Source organism: Rhincodon typus, chromosome 10, assembly GCF_021869965.1.
Source record: "Rhincodon typus isolate 14 chromosome 10, sRhiTyp1.1, whole genome shotgun sequence".
NCBI classification, from domain to species: Eukaryota; Metazoa; Chordata; class Chondrichthyes; order Orectolobiformes; family Rhincodontidae; genus Rhincodon; species Rhincodon typus.
The window spans coordinates 22073629-22088921 of NC_063341.1; the positions used below are offsets into that span (position 1 = coordinate 22073629).

Genomic DNA, 15293 nt, shown 5'->3' on the forward strand with positions numbered 1-15293 from the left:
AATTCATATTAATAATTATTGTGGTCTTGATTTTAAATGATTCTTGATTTAAAAAGTCAGTGAAAGGACATTAGAACTTTTCTTTTAAAACAAAGCATCTCTTTAAAGTTACAAGTCTTGTGGTAACTATTTGTTTTCTGCAGACCTGCTGCCTGGGTTCATGACTGTCAGGTTGCAGATTCTGCTTTGGAGGTTGTTTGGATTTTCCAGTTGGTGGCCAGCCTGAGGAAAGAAAAGAGATTCCTGGCCCACTTCTCCTGATTTTGAAGAATCTCTTGTGCATCCATTGTGGTAGCTGGAACCCTAGTCTGGTTTGAACCCTGATCACATTCATAGAATCCTCAGTATTGTATTTCCTGGACAAGATGTATCAGCAAAGATCCTAGAGATATCTGGTTATGTTTAATGACATTCATCTTTGTATGCCAAAATGTCAGTGTGACAGCCACATCTGAACATTCCACGTCTTATCCTCTTTCTGCCTTCAAGAACTAAGACAAATTCACCAAAAATGTTTTCTCCCCAAACTGCAGAGAGAGATCCTCTTTTCATTTTCTCTTCATTCAGTGTATGTATGAGTGTTTATTTAGGTTAGTTAGAGGGGTAAACGTTTATATTTTCATATTCCAAACTAAATTTGTTAACCAGTTTTGCATCATCATTGAATAATTTTGTTTATTATAAATAAATAAATTTGTGCTCATCAAAGGAACCTGGTTGATGGACCTTTTTATTTTAAAACTAAGAAGGGAAATAGACTGTATCGGGACCCAGGTAAAACAATTAGGTTGTGATCTGTGGAATAGTGGAACTAAAGAAAAACAGTTCACTTTCCCCTCATGGTAATAACAACATTCATAAAGATATTAAAAAGTGACTCATGCAGGACACCACTGATAACAACCTCCAAGCAGATTTATCGACATTGACCACAATTTCCCACCTATGTGAATGGAAATAATTTCTAATCCATACCAGGTTTATGAGCCTGGTGTTTCTTGTCTTTGATTTACTACACTTTATGAAAATCAGCATCACCAGCACACGAGCAACTTTCCAAACTAAGGGTATGATCCCAGAATTCAACAAGCTGTTAAAGATAAGGACAAGGCTATTACAAATCAGTGCTCAGATCATTTATTTAAGATGCGTTATTTTGAGACATCTTCCTCTCTATTGTAAAACTACCAATTTTCATTTTACAGTGCAAGTCACATCTAGTTGTTGGACATCTAGAGGAATTTGGACTGATGTAAAATAATCATTGAACATCTTTCCCATGCCTGAAATTCCACTCCAATCTCTCCTGAAGTGTCTTTCAGTAATCCTACAAAGGCCTTCATAGTCTTGAAAAACGTTTATCATTACTTCTGTAATTATCATTGATTTTCCTTCCCATTGTTCTCTAAACTGTTCTAATCATTACTTTTGTTACCCTTGATTGTGCTGTGAAACTTATCTCTTTTTCCTTGACAGTCATCAATGTTTAGCCACATTTTTAAAATATTCAATATTTAAATTCTCTGATGATGCTTAGAGCAGTAACTCCATCAACTTAATTTCTAATATTATTCATATTTGCATTAAAATGCTTTAACAGTCTAATTGCTAGCGAAATCAAGGTCATTTCTCCTTTCTATCCTTGCCTGTTGGCTGTGTGTTTATAATTGCTGTTACCTTTCATAGAGGAACCAGACAGGGAGAGTACTTTTATGCTTTGAACATGTTTGCAAATTTTATGAAAGCTAGCCTATGTTCATCTAGAGAATCATAGTCAACAACTAAAGACTTGTTTAGCAATACTGTGGAGACATTGAAGATGCGATTTACTTGTAAGAAATTAAGAGTTAAACTAAGAAGCTAAGAATGCATTTCAAAAAGAAAACATCCAGTGTCATGAAGGCCAGTAAAGAATTTTGTGGTCCTTGTGTCCGAAACTATTTGCATTTGTGCACCAGAGCTGTGATTATAACTATCTGCCACAAGAGTGCTTTCAAGTTAGTGAAAACAATTAAAAATAAAAACAGAAATTGCTGGAATAACTCAGCAGGTCTAGCAGCATCTGTGGACAGAAACAACTGTTCTGAAGAAAGGTCACTGGGCCTGAAACATTACCTCTGATTTCTCTCCACAGATGCTGCCAGACCACTAAGTTTTTCCAGCAACTTCTGTTTTTGATTTTCAGTATCTGCAGTTTTTTTCGGTTCTTTGTTCAAGTTAGTTAATACCGGTAACAAGACTTACCAAAGGTTCTTGGTTAACTTTACATCAGTTTAACAGAAATATGAGCATAATAAAGTCACTGTTTACTGTGGCTTAAAGGGGGTATTATCTAGTCAGCACCATCAATGTGTGAACAATTATTTCACTAGTATTAATTTAATACCGTTAAGCCACCCAATATCTGATTTTTAAAAAATCTATTGAGCAATTTAGTGTGACCATGTTACAATTTTAATTCTGTGTTTCTATACTCCCAGCTCATGGTCTTAATAAGTATATTGGTCTCATTGAGAACATGACTATCACATGTTTGTAATGGGAACAGTGCTGTTGAAAAAGTGCACCTTCTCCAAATAACATCACTGCAATTTATTTTATGATATGTATATTCCATTGACAGGTTTGTTTAAGAGAGGCTACATTCAGGGTAGAAAATTAGAGTAAATAGCGTAAGTAAAGGGAATCTGTTTCCAAACGTGGAAATGACAATAACCAGCGGTTACAGACTTACGGTGATTAAAAGAACAAGGGCAATATGAGGAAAAACTTTTTTATTAACAAAATGAGTACTTTGAATTTGGAATTGTACAGCTTAATAACACGACGGAACACAGTAGCTTTCAGGAAGGAAGTTGATAAAGACTTTAAAATAAATTGCAGGGAAGTGGGAAAAGAACTGGGAGTGGGACTAAATGGATTGTGCTTTGAAAGAAGCAGCGCAAACTTGATGGGCAGATTGGTCTTTGAATGCTGTACTGTTCTATGATAGGAAAATTAACAAAACAAGTATTTCACAGAAACTGCGATTTACCACTGCACTGAGAGTTTCTTGCTAAAAAGGCATTAAAAAATTAAATTACATTACAGCCACCCTCCAAAAAGTCATTTTTTCAAACTGATTAATACACCATTACAACCATAAACATACAATCATCTCATGTCCTTACAGAAGGACCAGCCCTATGATAGCAATCAACATGAGAATTCCAGCCAAAACACAAATACCAATGAAGACAATGTCACTGCTATCTTGCATTCTGGAAAGATCTGATCCATCTACCACCTTCAACTCATCAGAGTTGGAATCCTCAAGATTAACAGCCTGGTGTTGAAGCTGATACAGTTCTGTGTCTGTAATAATGTTGTATGAAGCAGCTTTTCTTTTAAGGTCACATTGCACCTCATATTCCTGGTTGTCTTCCCAGGTTCCATCAGAAAACTTTACATACAAAATATTCACAAAGATAGTAACATTTCTTCTTCTCTGCAAAGCCAAGACAAAATAGTGACTTAGATTTGTAATAATGTATTGCACATGGATTAACTTTGAAAGACATAGGGACCAAAAAGCAACAACGATAGTGACAAAAAGTGACAATGTAAGTAACCAAGAATTGGGACAGAATACTCAATCTTTGAAGGTGATCATTGCAACAAGAAAGTACTCTACATTAATCGAAATTGCAATTTACCTTTCTTACAAGTGGAAGACCAATTTGCATTGATTACCTTAATTTCTGCTTCCATGAAGCACTCATTTGGCCAAAAGTAGTGCCAACCTGGACCTTTTTTATTATCTTGTGAGATGTGGACATTGTTCGTTGACCAGCATTTTATTGCCCATCCCTGGTTAGCCCTTGAAAAGATAATAATGAGCTTGAGAAGATAATAATGAGCTGCCTTCTTAAATTGCTGCAGTCCACGTGCTTCAGATGATCCCACAGTGCTTCTAGGGAGTGAATTCCAGGATTTTGACACAGTGACAGTGAAGGAGTGACAATATATTTCCAAGTCAGGACGGTCAACTCACAGGTTTGGTGTAGTGTTTCCACATTATCTGCTGCCTTTGTCCTTCTAGAAGTGGTCACGGATTTGGAAGGTACTGTCTCAAGATCTTTGGTGAAATTCTGCAGTGCATCTTGTAGATAGTACATACTGCTGCAACTGAGTGTTGATGGTAGAAGGAGTGGATGTTTGTGGACACAGTGCCAATCAGCAGGCTGCTTTGACCTGGATGTTGTCAAGCTTCTTGAGTGCTGTTGGATCTGCACTCATCCAGGCAAATGGGAATATCCCATCATACTCTTGAATTGTGCTTTGTAGATGGTGGACAGTCTTTGGGGAGTCAGGAGATGAGTTACTCGTTGCGGTATTCCTAGCCTCTGACCTTCTCATGTAGCTACTGTGTTTATATAGCAAGCCTAGTTGAATTCCTGGTCAATGGTAACACCCAGGTTGCCTTACTGATGATTGAGAATAGACTGATGGGACAATAATTGGTTTGGTTGGATTTGTCCTGCTTTTTGTATACAGGACATCCCTGGGCAATTGTTGGGTAGATGACAGCATTGTAGCTGTACTAGAACAGCTTGGCTAGGGTGTAGCAAGTTCTGGTGCACCTCTTCAGTACTACTGTCAGAATGTTGTCACGGCCCATATTTCAAACAAAGTTTTCCTTTCTGATATAGGTTGACAAGAGATACACACAGTAAATGGAGACCAGACATTTTCCAAACAAGGTGCACATCAAACAAAGCAGATAGCTGGCAAACCTCACTCAAGTGTCAATCTAGGTTAAGATGGCAGCAATTGCAAGGCTAGGTTTCACAGATCAAGAATCACAGAAGTGTTACACCTCAGAAGAACATTTGGCCCATCATGCCTACACTGGCTTGTTAAATGAGCATTGTTATCTAGTGCCAATCTTCTGCTTGTTCCCCATTCCCCTGCTACTATTTCTATCCAAATAATCATTCAATGCCCTATTGAAGGCTGAAATTGAACCTGCCTCTCCCACACTTCCAGGCAATACATTCCAGAACCTGTCTACTCACTATGTCAAAACATTTTCTCTCTTACCGCCCTTGTTTCTTTTGCAAATCACTTTAAATCTATACCCCCTAGTTTTTGTTCCTTTTATGAGCAGGAAATGCTTCTCACTATCTACTGCTTCCAGCCTGTTCATGATTTTGAAAACTTCAATCAAACCTCTTCTTCAAACCTTCCTCCAGCTCAAAAACTATCCATTGACCATTACTGTCTGTTTCTTATCACTCAGCTAATTTTGTATTCACATTGCCACTGTCTCTAAATAGCTTCCCTCACGAGTCTGTTGTGTGGCACTGTCTCAAATGCCTTCTGGAAATCCATTTACACCACATCAACAGTGTTACCATCATCAAACCTTTCTGTTACAGTGCAGGTAGTACAATTGGCCCCTGATCATTTCAATTTTCCATAATGTACAGACATTGGGCACCACAATATTCTTTAATCTTTTTCTTTCCAGCACTCTGTCTGGGTGCTTCATGAGCAATTTCAGCTGAGCTGGTAAAAGCTTGCTGACTTGCTTTGCCACAGACAACTTTGGTAGGCGTCCTCTGGTGGGATGGGGCAGAGGGCCTCAACCTGCTGCAGGGGTCTCTTGCGGAGATGTAGGTGCAATCTCAGCCTGAGCTGCTGGAGACATTGAGTCTCTGGCAGAGTGGAGTTGGTACGGCAGGCTACCTCTGAAATGTTCTCAGAAGACAATTCCTGGGAGTCTGTCCGATGAACAAACGGGACAGATGGTCCTTCGATTACTTCTTGCCAAGCCAGCAAATGAAAGCACCTTTTGCTTGAGCAATGGAGTTAAGGCTTGAGCCCATTTTGGGCAGATACTGACTGTCCTGCTGCACTTGGCTCTCCATGGCTGTCATCTCTTAGTCCATAGCGAGCCAAGTCACTTGCCAGAGTCACACCATCAGAGGGAACATGGGCAGACTCTTCCATCCTTTGCTTCAGTCTGTGTGATCTCTGGCACCTCTGTCAGATATTCCACGACTTACCTCCATCTCGTCAGCTCATTTACAGCTAAGTCAAGAAACTCATCATCTGTACTAGACTCAGTAAGCGTCCATTTCCCAAGGGTCCTTTGAGTGTTAGAGACCGCGGCCGTTTTCACTGTTTATAGCTGAAGGTCCATGCCGGTTCTGTGCTAACCAGAATGTTATACTGAACCTATTCTCGATATGTTATTCACCGAGGGGGAAGTATCTGCAATGGTGTAGAATGGTTTGGAATGCCATGATGGTGCTTCCTCGGAGAGTCCAGGCTGTTTCTCCTTAGAGGTGTGCTGGTTGGGGGTTGGGAGCGAGGGGTCTGGGATTGGGGCTCTTCCTTGTATTCCATGGATCTGTGATTGCGATCTTGATATTACAGGGGAAAACATAATGGTTGCAAAGCTGTCACCCTTACCAAAGGTCACATGCTTCTTGTGCAGTTGTGAGAAATTCCTTTGAGGTTTTCTCATTAAACAGCTGGACATATCCAACCTTGCCTTCTGCACATGGCTGTTTGCCATGCTCTCTGCCAGCTCAGTAGCCTGTTCCTCGAATGTGGCGAGGGCACATGGTTCAAGTCTTAGCACACTCTCTGCAGTTGTGCAAGTTCTCCTGCAGAATGTCTAATTAGTTAGTTTGCGGACAATACAAAGATTGGTGGAGTTATGGATAGTGAGCAAGATTGTCAAAGGATACAGCAGGATATAGATCAGTTGAAGGCATGGAAAGAAAAATAGCAGATGGAGTTTAATCTGGACAAATGTGAAGTGATGCATTTTGGAAGGTCAAGTACAGGTGGAAAGTATACAGTGAATTGCAGAACCCTTAGGAGTACTGATATGCAGAGATATCTGGGTGTGCAAGTCCACAGATCACTGAAGGTGCAGCGCAGGTAGGTAATGTAGTAAAAAAGGCTTATGGCATATTTGCCTTCATTGGAAGGGGCATTGCGTGTAAGGATAGACAAGTTGTGCTGCGACTTTATAGAATTTTATTTAGGCCACATTTGGAATATTGCACATAGTTCTAGTCACTACACTACCAGAAGGATGTGGATGCTTTGGAGAGGGTACAGAAAAGGTTCACCAGGATGTTGCCTGGTAAAGGGGATTTTAACTATGAAGAAAGGTTGGATAGACTGGAGTTGTTTTCAGTGGAATGCAAGGGGGTGAGGGGCGACCTGATAGAAGTTTATAAGATTGTGAATGGCATGGATAGAGTGGAAAGTATAAGGCTTTTTCCCAGGATGGAAGGGTCAATTGCTAGGGGACACAGGTTCAAGGTGCAAGGGGAGAAGTTTAAAAGAGATGTGTGAGGCACGTTTTTCACACAAAGGGTGGTGAGTGCCTGGAATGTGTTGCCTGAGGAGGTGGTGGAAGCTTAGTGCTGTAGATCTCTTTCTGTTTGCCATGTAAACTATGGCAAATGTGTGAAATGAAGAATCACTCTTGATCCAATAAAGCTAGATGTAATGAAGTGAGAAAGATTGATTAGACATGAGGCATATGATGTTATCCAAGGATGTGTGACATTTCCATACCATGGCAGGCTTACAATGAATGCAGTCAAAGGAGTATCAAGAATTTAGTAGACAGTGACATTTACCACTGGCAGACCGCAAAAGATCATTAATTCTCTTGCAACACCACGTTGTACCTCCACGATGATAGTGTGCTGATTGCCTCAGGATGTCCCAATGCTCAACCTGCAGGAGCAGCTCTAGAGATCAATCGCTAAATTTTGGGGCTACCTTCTGCCATCTTCATTATTGGGTGGGACCCAGAATGCAAGCCCCACCAATGGTCAAGTTGCCTATCAAATATAGTATATGAAAGTTGGATCTTGGAAAGTCCCAACAAGAAGGCAGAATTTCCTGCCTGCCCACCAATAAAATTCGGCATTTTAACAAAGAGCTGAAATGAGACAAAAGAGGACCACGTGCTTCTGAAATAGTATACAAGAACCTGAACAGGTTCTTCATAAATAGCATGAGACAGAGTGGGGAGAACAACTACATAAAGAGTGAGAAATAGAATGGGGTCAGCACTTCTCAAATAACAGACAGTAGACCTACACGAAAAGGGCAGTGACAGTGGGAAATAAACAGATGGTGGAGAGGGAGGCCCAGCAGAGGGAGAGTGGACGTGTGTGAGAAAGCTAGCAGTGGTAGACAATAAATACCAGCAGCAGAGAACCCCTTCAACTTGTATCTACCTGTCAGAGCTGAAGTGTGATGACACAGATAAACAAGTAGGTGATGTATTAGGGGTAATGTATTAGCATGGATTGGGGATTGGTTTAACACAGAAGCAACAGGGGTGGGATTAATGAGTGTCTTTCAAGTTGGTAAAACATAAATAGTGGAGTCCCACCAGGATGAACCCTAGGGCCTCAATTAATTACTAACAAAGTAATGACTTAGAGGAGGGAAAGAGTGTAATGAATCTAAATTTGATGATGATACAAAAATAGCTGGGAGGGCATTTTATGATGGGGACATGACGAATATATATGTTGAATGACTGGGCAAAAAAACTTGGCAGATGGAGTTTAAAGGAGAAAGGTGTGAGGTCATGCATTTTGACAGAAAGATCAAAAGGCAGACTATTACTTAAGTGGAGATAGACTCTAAAAAAGTGCATCACAGAGGAATCTGGGTGTTCTTGACATGAAACACAAAACCTTAGCGTGCAGATACAGCAAGTAATTAAGAAGACAAATGGAATTTTACCCTTTATTGCTAGAGGTGTGGAATTTAAAATAGGGAAGTCGTATTACAACTGTACAGTGTGTTGGTGAGGCTGCACCCTGGAGTGCTGTGTACAGTTTGTTCCCCATATACCAGTATTGGAGGCAGTTCATAAAGATTCAAAAGGCTGATTCCTGTGATGAAGGGGTTGACTTGTCAAGTCTGGCTAAGTGGGTTAGGCTTTTATTTATTAGAATTTAAAAGAATGAGAGGTGATCTTATTGAAACATAAAAGATTCTTGACAGCTTGACAAGGTAGATATTGAAAAAATATGTTTCCAGCAGTGAGGGAATCTTAAACTGGAGAACGTAATGATAGAATAAGGAGATACTAAATTAAAACTGAGATGCGAAGAAATTTCTTGAGGAGGGAGTTCTGATCTGTGGAGACTAGATCACTGTAACTATTTGAAGAGGAAGAAGACAGAGTTTTGAAAATATCAGGCAGTTAAGGGCCCTGATAAGTTTACAGTAAAGAGGAGTTAAGGCCTGGGACAGATCAGCCATGATCTTCTTGAATGGTGGGTCAAGCTTGAGAGGCTGAAATGCCTACTCCTGCTTCTATTTCTTGTCTTCTCACGTACATGACAATAAGCTTTAAGGAATGTAATTGCACAAGAAAACTTAACCCATTCCCAAGTAGAAAAACCTCCTGTTTTTTGGACCTGCCATGATATTAAGCCTCAGAAGAGAAAATTCCACCCATTGTTTTTCGGTCTTTTTAAGTCTTGTTGGTCTACTAGATTTTCTAGTGAAAGGACATGACTGACATCCAATTACCTGGGTCTTTGTTTCACATGCATCAAATCGTGAGATAATTTTGTATGCAGAGCCAAAAACCTGAGCAGTACAGCCTTGGTTTCCTAGATAAATGTTGCTTTGACTGAGTGAAGTAACAGCATGCGCAGCAATCTGAATCTGGAAATCTGTTCTTGTGCAGCTGATGTTCATTGGAATGACTGAAACAAATAAAAGAAATAAAGCACAGTTAAGTGTCAATAATTCTGGCTGCATTGGTTACACAGAATAATCCACAGAATGCTGTACCATACAGCGCCTGTTGACTCAGTGGGTAAATACACTTTCTAGTGTGATACTCGGTTGGTCATTCAGTTGGTAAATGGCCGGCTCCAAGTTATCAATGTTGATGATGCGAGTGCTTAGATTGGAACAGCAGATAGTGGAGGCACTAAATTATGGGTTTTCACATGTCACAATAGAGTGCCAGCCTTAAATTTTGTACTCAAGTCTCAGGAGTGGAACTTGAACCCAAAGTCTTCTTTCTAACTTAGAGATGGTATGTCATTCTATCAGAAGGATTAGTCAATAACTGAACCTATCATTCCCACCATCATGCTTCCTTTGTCCATTTGATATCCCTTTGGATAAATTACCACCCAGATTCCACACATTTAGTGGCTCCTTGCCACAATCAGCCCTCCACTTACCACCATCATATGATACATGGAAGCCACGAGAAGCTGTATTCCTGTCAGCAGATAACACAAATAAAAGTCTGTTCCCATTGGACAGGAGTGAAGACGGTGAGTTCTGACCACACCATTTCCCTAGCAATGTGTCAGTTTCACTTTCTCCATCAAAGATCGCAAGAAAATCATAGTCACAGGCATCTGTCAGGCTGTCCCTGTCCTCCAGCTCAAAATCATTTAAGTGAATGTTGATCCTGTAACCAAGAGGTTGGTGGATTGTCCAGTGACAGTTGATATTATTTGGGTAAATATTTGGATAGCGTGGGCTAGAGAAATTCCCTTTAATAGCTGTGAATACTTGCTGACATTCACCTGGGGAAAATGAGACACAAAATATCAATATTAACCCTTAAAAATATGATTAACAAATAAGTGGGTATTTGTAAAGTTAGTTACTAAAAAAAAGGCTTCTGCCTAGAATTGACAGTGATTTGTTGTGAATCTGTGAATGTGAAGGAATTGTTTTTCAAGCTGGTTATGTTGGTCGATAAGCTTTGTGCTCCGCAAGTCAAGGGAATGTTAAAGGCAGGAAATGTAACATTTTCAAGAACTCCTGATGTCAGCCTATGGGTAACAAATCAGAGATTGGTGCAGTCAATTATTTGTCCTAAAATGGTCTCTAAATTCCTCAGATTCCAGTGGTGAAACCAGGATTTCATCCATCTCTACTGGACCCCTGATACCCCCTCCAAGACCTGGCTTCCTCCTTTGTTGACACTTTGTTGACAAACAGAGTTTGCAATGATAGTGGCAACTCAATTAGCATGGGACAAGTAAGCAAGAGCATAGCTTTGCATAGGCCTGTGGCACTCAACTGAGCAGGAGGCCAGACATCCCATTCTTCACCCATCACACACTAAACCTGTTCCTACAATTGCAATACTGACCGTAGTTCTATCAGCCCAGTGAGCCAGAGAGAAATCCTGAAGATTTTGTTGAAACATACATGTAGGGATTTTTGGACTCCATACTGCCAGATCTGCATTGCACTAGTGGAACATTACATTTGTGGATATCCTCTAGCAAAGTAGTATGCTTGAGACAGCTAACTTCACCTGTTGCTCAAATCTTTGAGACACCTTCTCTTCTCAGGGTAATTTGAGCCAGACTGGACACCTTTCAGGGCTGAAAAAGGCAGCATTTCAACTATTTTGACTTTGCATCATATCAAACAATTATTTGATCAGAATAACCATTATCATGTAGGATAGTTTTGATGTACCCTATTTCAGCACCAAGCTTACACTGTGGTCAGATCATTATTGGACAACACTGACTAAATAATCTTGAGTGTGCTAAGAATTACACTGGAAATCAATTTAAGATTATTAGTCAGGCTTCCAGTGAGCTTCAATTGTGTGTGCTAGAATGTACATATATCTACGCACAGCACCCTGTTCTTTGCAGGCCAAGAGAATTTGTTCATACATAGTACCTTTTCATTGAGGAAAGGATAATGGTGACTGCCAGTTCCTGCTGCATTCTCCATAGCAATACTGTGACCAATCATAGTCTACCTGCTCTAAGTCTAATCAGCTAACTAGAATTAATAATTAGCAGTTCCTGCTGCATCTCCACACCGACTCTGCCCAATTAATCAGTATCCTCTTCTCATGCATGTAAATTGATGTTACCTTTCTAACTTTGGTTTCTTGTGTCAGAGGCAATACAAAAACTTTAACTTCCTTTATCTTTTTAGTAATATTTGAGTATTTACTCTGGTATCCAAAGGTTTACTATCCTACTTATTCCTCCTAGTTCATTTTTATACTTACCCCTGTTGTAAATGTATTGTATAGTGTGTTATTTAATTACACTAATCTAGGAGACCAAATGTCTGTTTTTTTTCGGATCCTTCAGCCTGAGAGTCCATCAGCCTGTTTTGGTGAATATGAAAGATTCCGAAGCAGTATAATCAAGGAAAGCAGGACAGTTATCCCTTTTGTCATGGTTAATATTCAACTCATTCAACAGCACAAAAAAGACAGATTATCTGTTCATTATGACATTGTCATTATGCCAGTTTTCTGAGTGAATATGGGCTGCTGCATTTCTTGCATTATAACAGCGACAGTTTAAAAAGTACTTAATTGGCTGTAGAATGCTTTAAGATGTCCAATAGTTCCAAAAACATAACTCTATAAATGCAAGACTGGCTTTATTTTTCTTTCTATCTGCAGATTTTGACTGAGGTAGCCAAAATTAGTCACAGTGTTTTAAAGCTAAAGAAAGCAATTCCCATTTCTGATTTTAATCTGGGTAGTCCTGATGGAAACAGCACGTACAAATGTCAGGAGAGGACAGCTTTCAAACATGGCTGTAATGTTCAAAAGGTCAAACAGGACATCAGCACTCACAATTGTATATGTTACTAAATTAAAGACACTATGTTAAAAGCATATTGTGCTTGTTTGACATTAGACCACATATTACAAATGGTCAATTAGGTATTAAAGAATGGTTAAATGGTTAAGAATGGTTACTTATTGAACATTAAAAAATGTCATGATATTTCACAGTCAAAGACTACAACTTCCAATAGGGAATAATTCTGAACTTAATCAGACTTATTAATGAAATTGGTAAACACAAGGAAAAATCTGAAAAACCTGTCATTTTCGAAGTAGATGCTTTTTCAGAACAATTTCAACTTATACTTTCTTTTATTGAAACTTGGTTACAATATCTTACCTGAAAAATAAAATGCTTTGAAGCCCCTTGCACCAATATTGAAATCTGATTTAAAAACAACAAGGAGTTCACTGCCGCTGGAGATCATGTTCGGAGGCTTTGTTCGACCACAATAGTGACCCCAGTGTCTGTCTTTCATGCTGGATCCATCAAACAAGGCAACATAGTCAAAGCTACAATCCTCATTGTTTTCCAGATGAAAGTCATAGAAAATCAGATTGACCACTGATTGATTGGAGACTCGAATAATCCAGTGACATTCTGCATTATTGGGGTAATTATCTGGGTACTCAGGGCTAGACAGCACTCCGGACAGACCCGTTACTACTCCCCCACACATATCTGAAAAAAAATGCTTGGTTTGAAACTTCAATTTAAATTGGAAGGTTTGATGCCCTTGCTTTTCAATTTATTTAATAAATATATTTTTCCCTTATCCAAGTCATTTCCCACACACTTTATCAAAAATCTCAAAGCTGCTCCAATGCTCCCATTTTGCCATTTTCTGAGAGGTATACAACACCAAATTGATTTTCACTTCTATTCACTACTGGGCACAGGACTGACCAAAAAACAGGAGAAAGCATGCATGAAATTGTACCTTCCTACCCTATGTCACTTACAACACCTAGTTAATGCATTGATTTTTCTAAGAATCCAATATTACCGATTCTAGTACCAATCACACTGTAGAGTTTGCAGACTTTGACTAAAGAACAGAAGATGTATGGGTGTGTCTGTGGGGGGAGGATATCAAGCAACAACAACTTGCATTTATGTATCAACAGTAATATCATGAAATATCCCAAGCCGCTGAATAGCAGTGATTATCAAACAGGATTTGTCACTGAGCTGTGTAAGGAAATATCATGATAGTTGACCAAAAGTTTGATCAAAGAGGTAGGTTTTAAATAGTATTTCAGAGAAGGACAAGATAGAGAGGTGAACAGTGGGAACTGCAGAACCTCTGGCTGAGCCAATTGAATGTGCAGTCACCAAAGAGAGTAGTAATTAAAACTGGGGAGGTTCAATAAAGAGGACGAGAGTCCTGAAGACTCATGACTGCCTGAGAGAAAAATATATTGCTTCCTTTTTGTTTTAAATGGGCAATCTCTTATTTTAAGAGAGTGAACCCTAGTTCTAGATTCTTTCATAAGAAGAAACATCCCCTCCATATTTACTCTGTCAAGATCCCTCAGGATCTTACATGTTTCAATCAAGTTGCTTGGTTACTCTTCTAATCTCCAGTCAATATAAGCCTTGTCTTTCTCACCTTTCTTCATAAGACAACCCAAGATGTGTTCTGTAAGATTTGTTTCTGCATCCTTCAGCTCAAAATAATTTCTGCTCAGACAGTCATTGCAAGTAAGAGCTGATAATAGCATTTCAGACATTGATGAATGATAGGACTAACATCTCATTCATTAACCAAAGAGATTTAGGAAAAAGAAATAAACAGAGAAGGAATTGAGACAGAGGAGGAATTAGAGGGTGAATTCAATATTAAATCAAGTTCAGAAAGAGAAATAAAAGGATAGGATTTTTCAGATGGCAAATTTTCCCACTCACCACCACAAACAGCATTAAGGGGTGGAGATGGGCCTTTTGCTTGAGTATGGGCATCTGTTCTTCACTCAGGCTGAAGACCCAACTCAGAGTGCCATTAGATTCATTCCGTAACTTCAGTAGTGCCAGTGACAGTGGTGGCCAGGACTGGGACTATGTGTTGTTCCTGGAATCTAAATCCAGGAGTCCAAGACCCAGTAATCAAGGAAGTCTTACAATGGGGGAGTGAGTTAGGCCTGGGGTGTGGTTCCAGATGGATATTCCAGGGGAGAGAGGAAGCAATGCTGGAGCAGATCTTGGGGAAGGATGGCCAACGTGGAAAGGGAGCACTCCATCTTCCTGCCCCAAGGCCCGAACAAGGTGACATGCTAGGATTCTCCTGCCCTTGAACTCACTCCTTTTCAAAATTTAGCAGGAAGTGGCTAATGGTAGGCCACTTAAGGGTCTCAATTGGGGTGAGTAGTAGTAGACCACCTTAGCTGCAGACAGGATCAGTCAAATGCCCTAGACATGTTCCCTGGCGAGTTTTACAAACGTAGCCTCTGCAAAATCGCCAGTGCGATCCTGTAAAATTCTGCCCAAAAATAAAAGTGTGCTTAAAAGGAGAAACAAGAGACACAATGGAAAAGTAAGAAAAAAAGAACATTTAAAAATTTAACATTTTTAAAATCATCTACAGTAATTCAGAACCTGAAAGATGGAACCTCCCTACTTTTAATTATTCACTTTCTAGCAAAAGAGACTGATTGTTAG

The 15293-nt window shown here is 39.6% G+C and overlaps 1 protein-coding gene across 1 annotated transcript in view; it reads right to left on the minus strand.

Annotated features, from left to right (window-relative positions):
- Positions 1 to 2759: 2759 nt before the first annotated feature.
- Positions 2760 to 15293, minus strand: part of cdcp2 (CUB domain containing protein 2) — a 67855-nt gene continuing 55321 nt past the window's right edge. Inside the window, exons 2-5 of the mRNA XM_048601618.1 lie at positions 12975 to 13316; positions 10242 to 10595; positions 9574 to 9752; positions 2760 to 3487 (exon numbers count right to left, since the gene is read on the minus strand). Of these exons, the coding sequence (XP_048457575.1) occupies positions 3167 to 3487; positions 9574 to 9752; positions 10242 to 10595; positions 12975 to 13316 (1196 nt within the window). The 3' untranslated portion in view covers positions 2760 to 3166. The remainder of the gene's footprint in view (positions 3488 to 9573; positions 9753 to 10241; positions 10596 to 12974; positions 13317 to 15293) is intronic.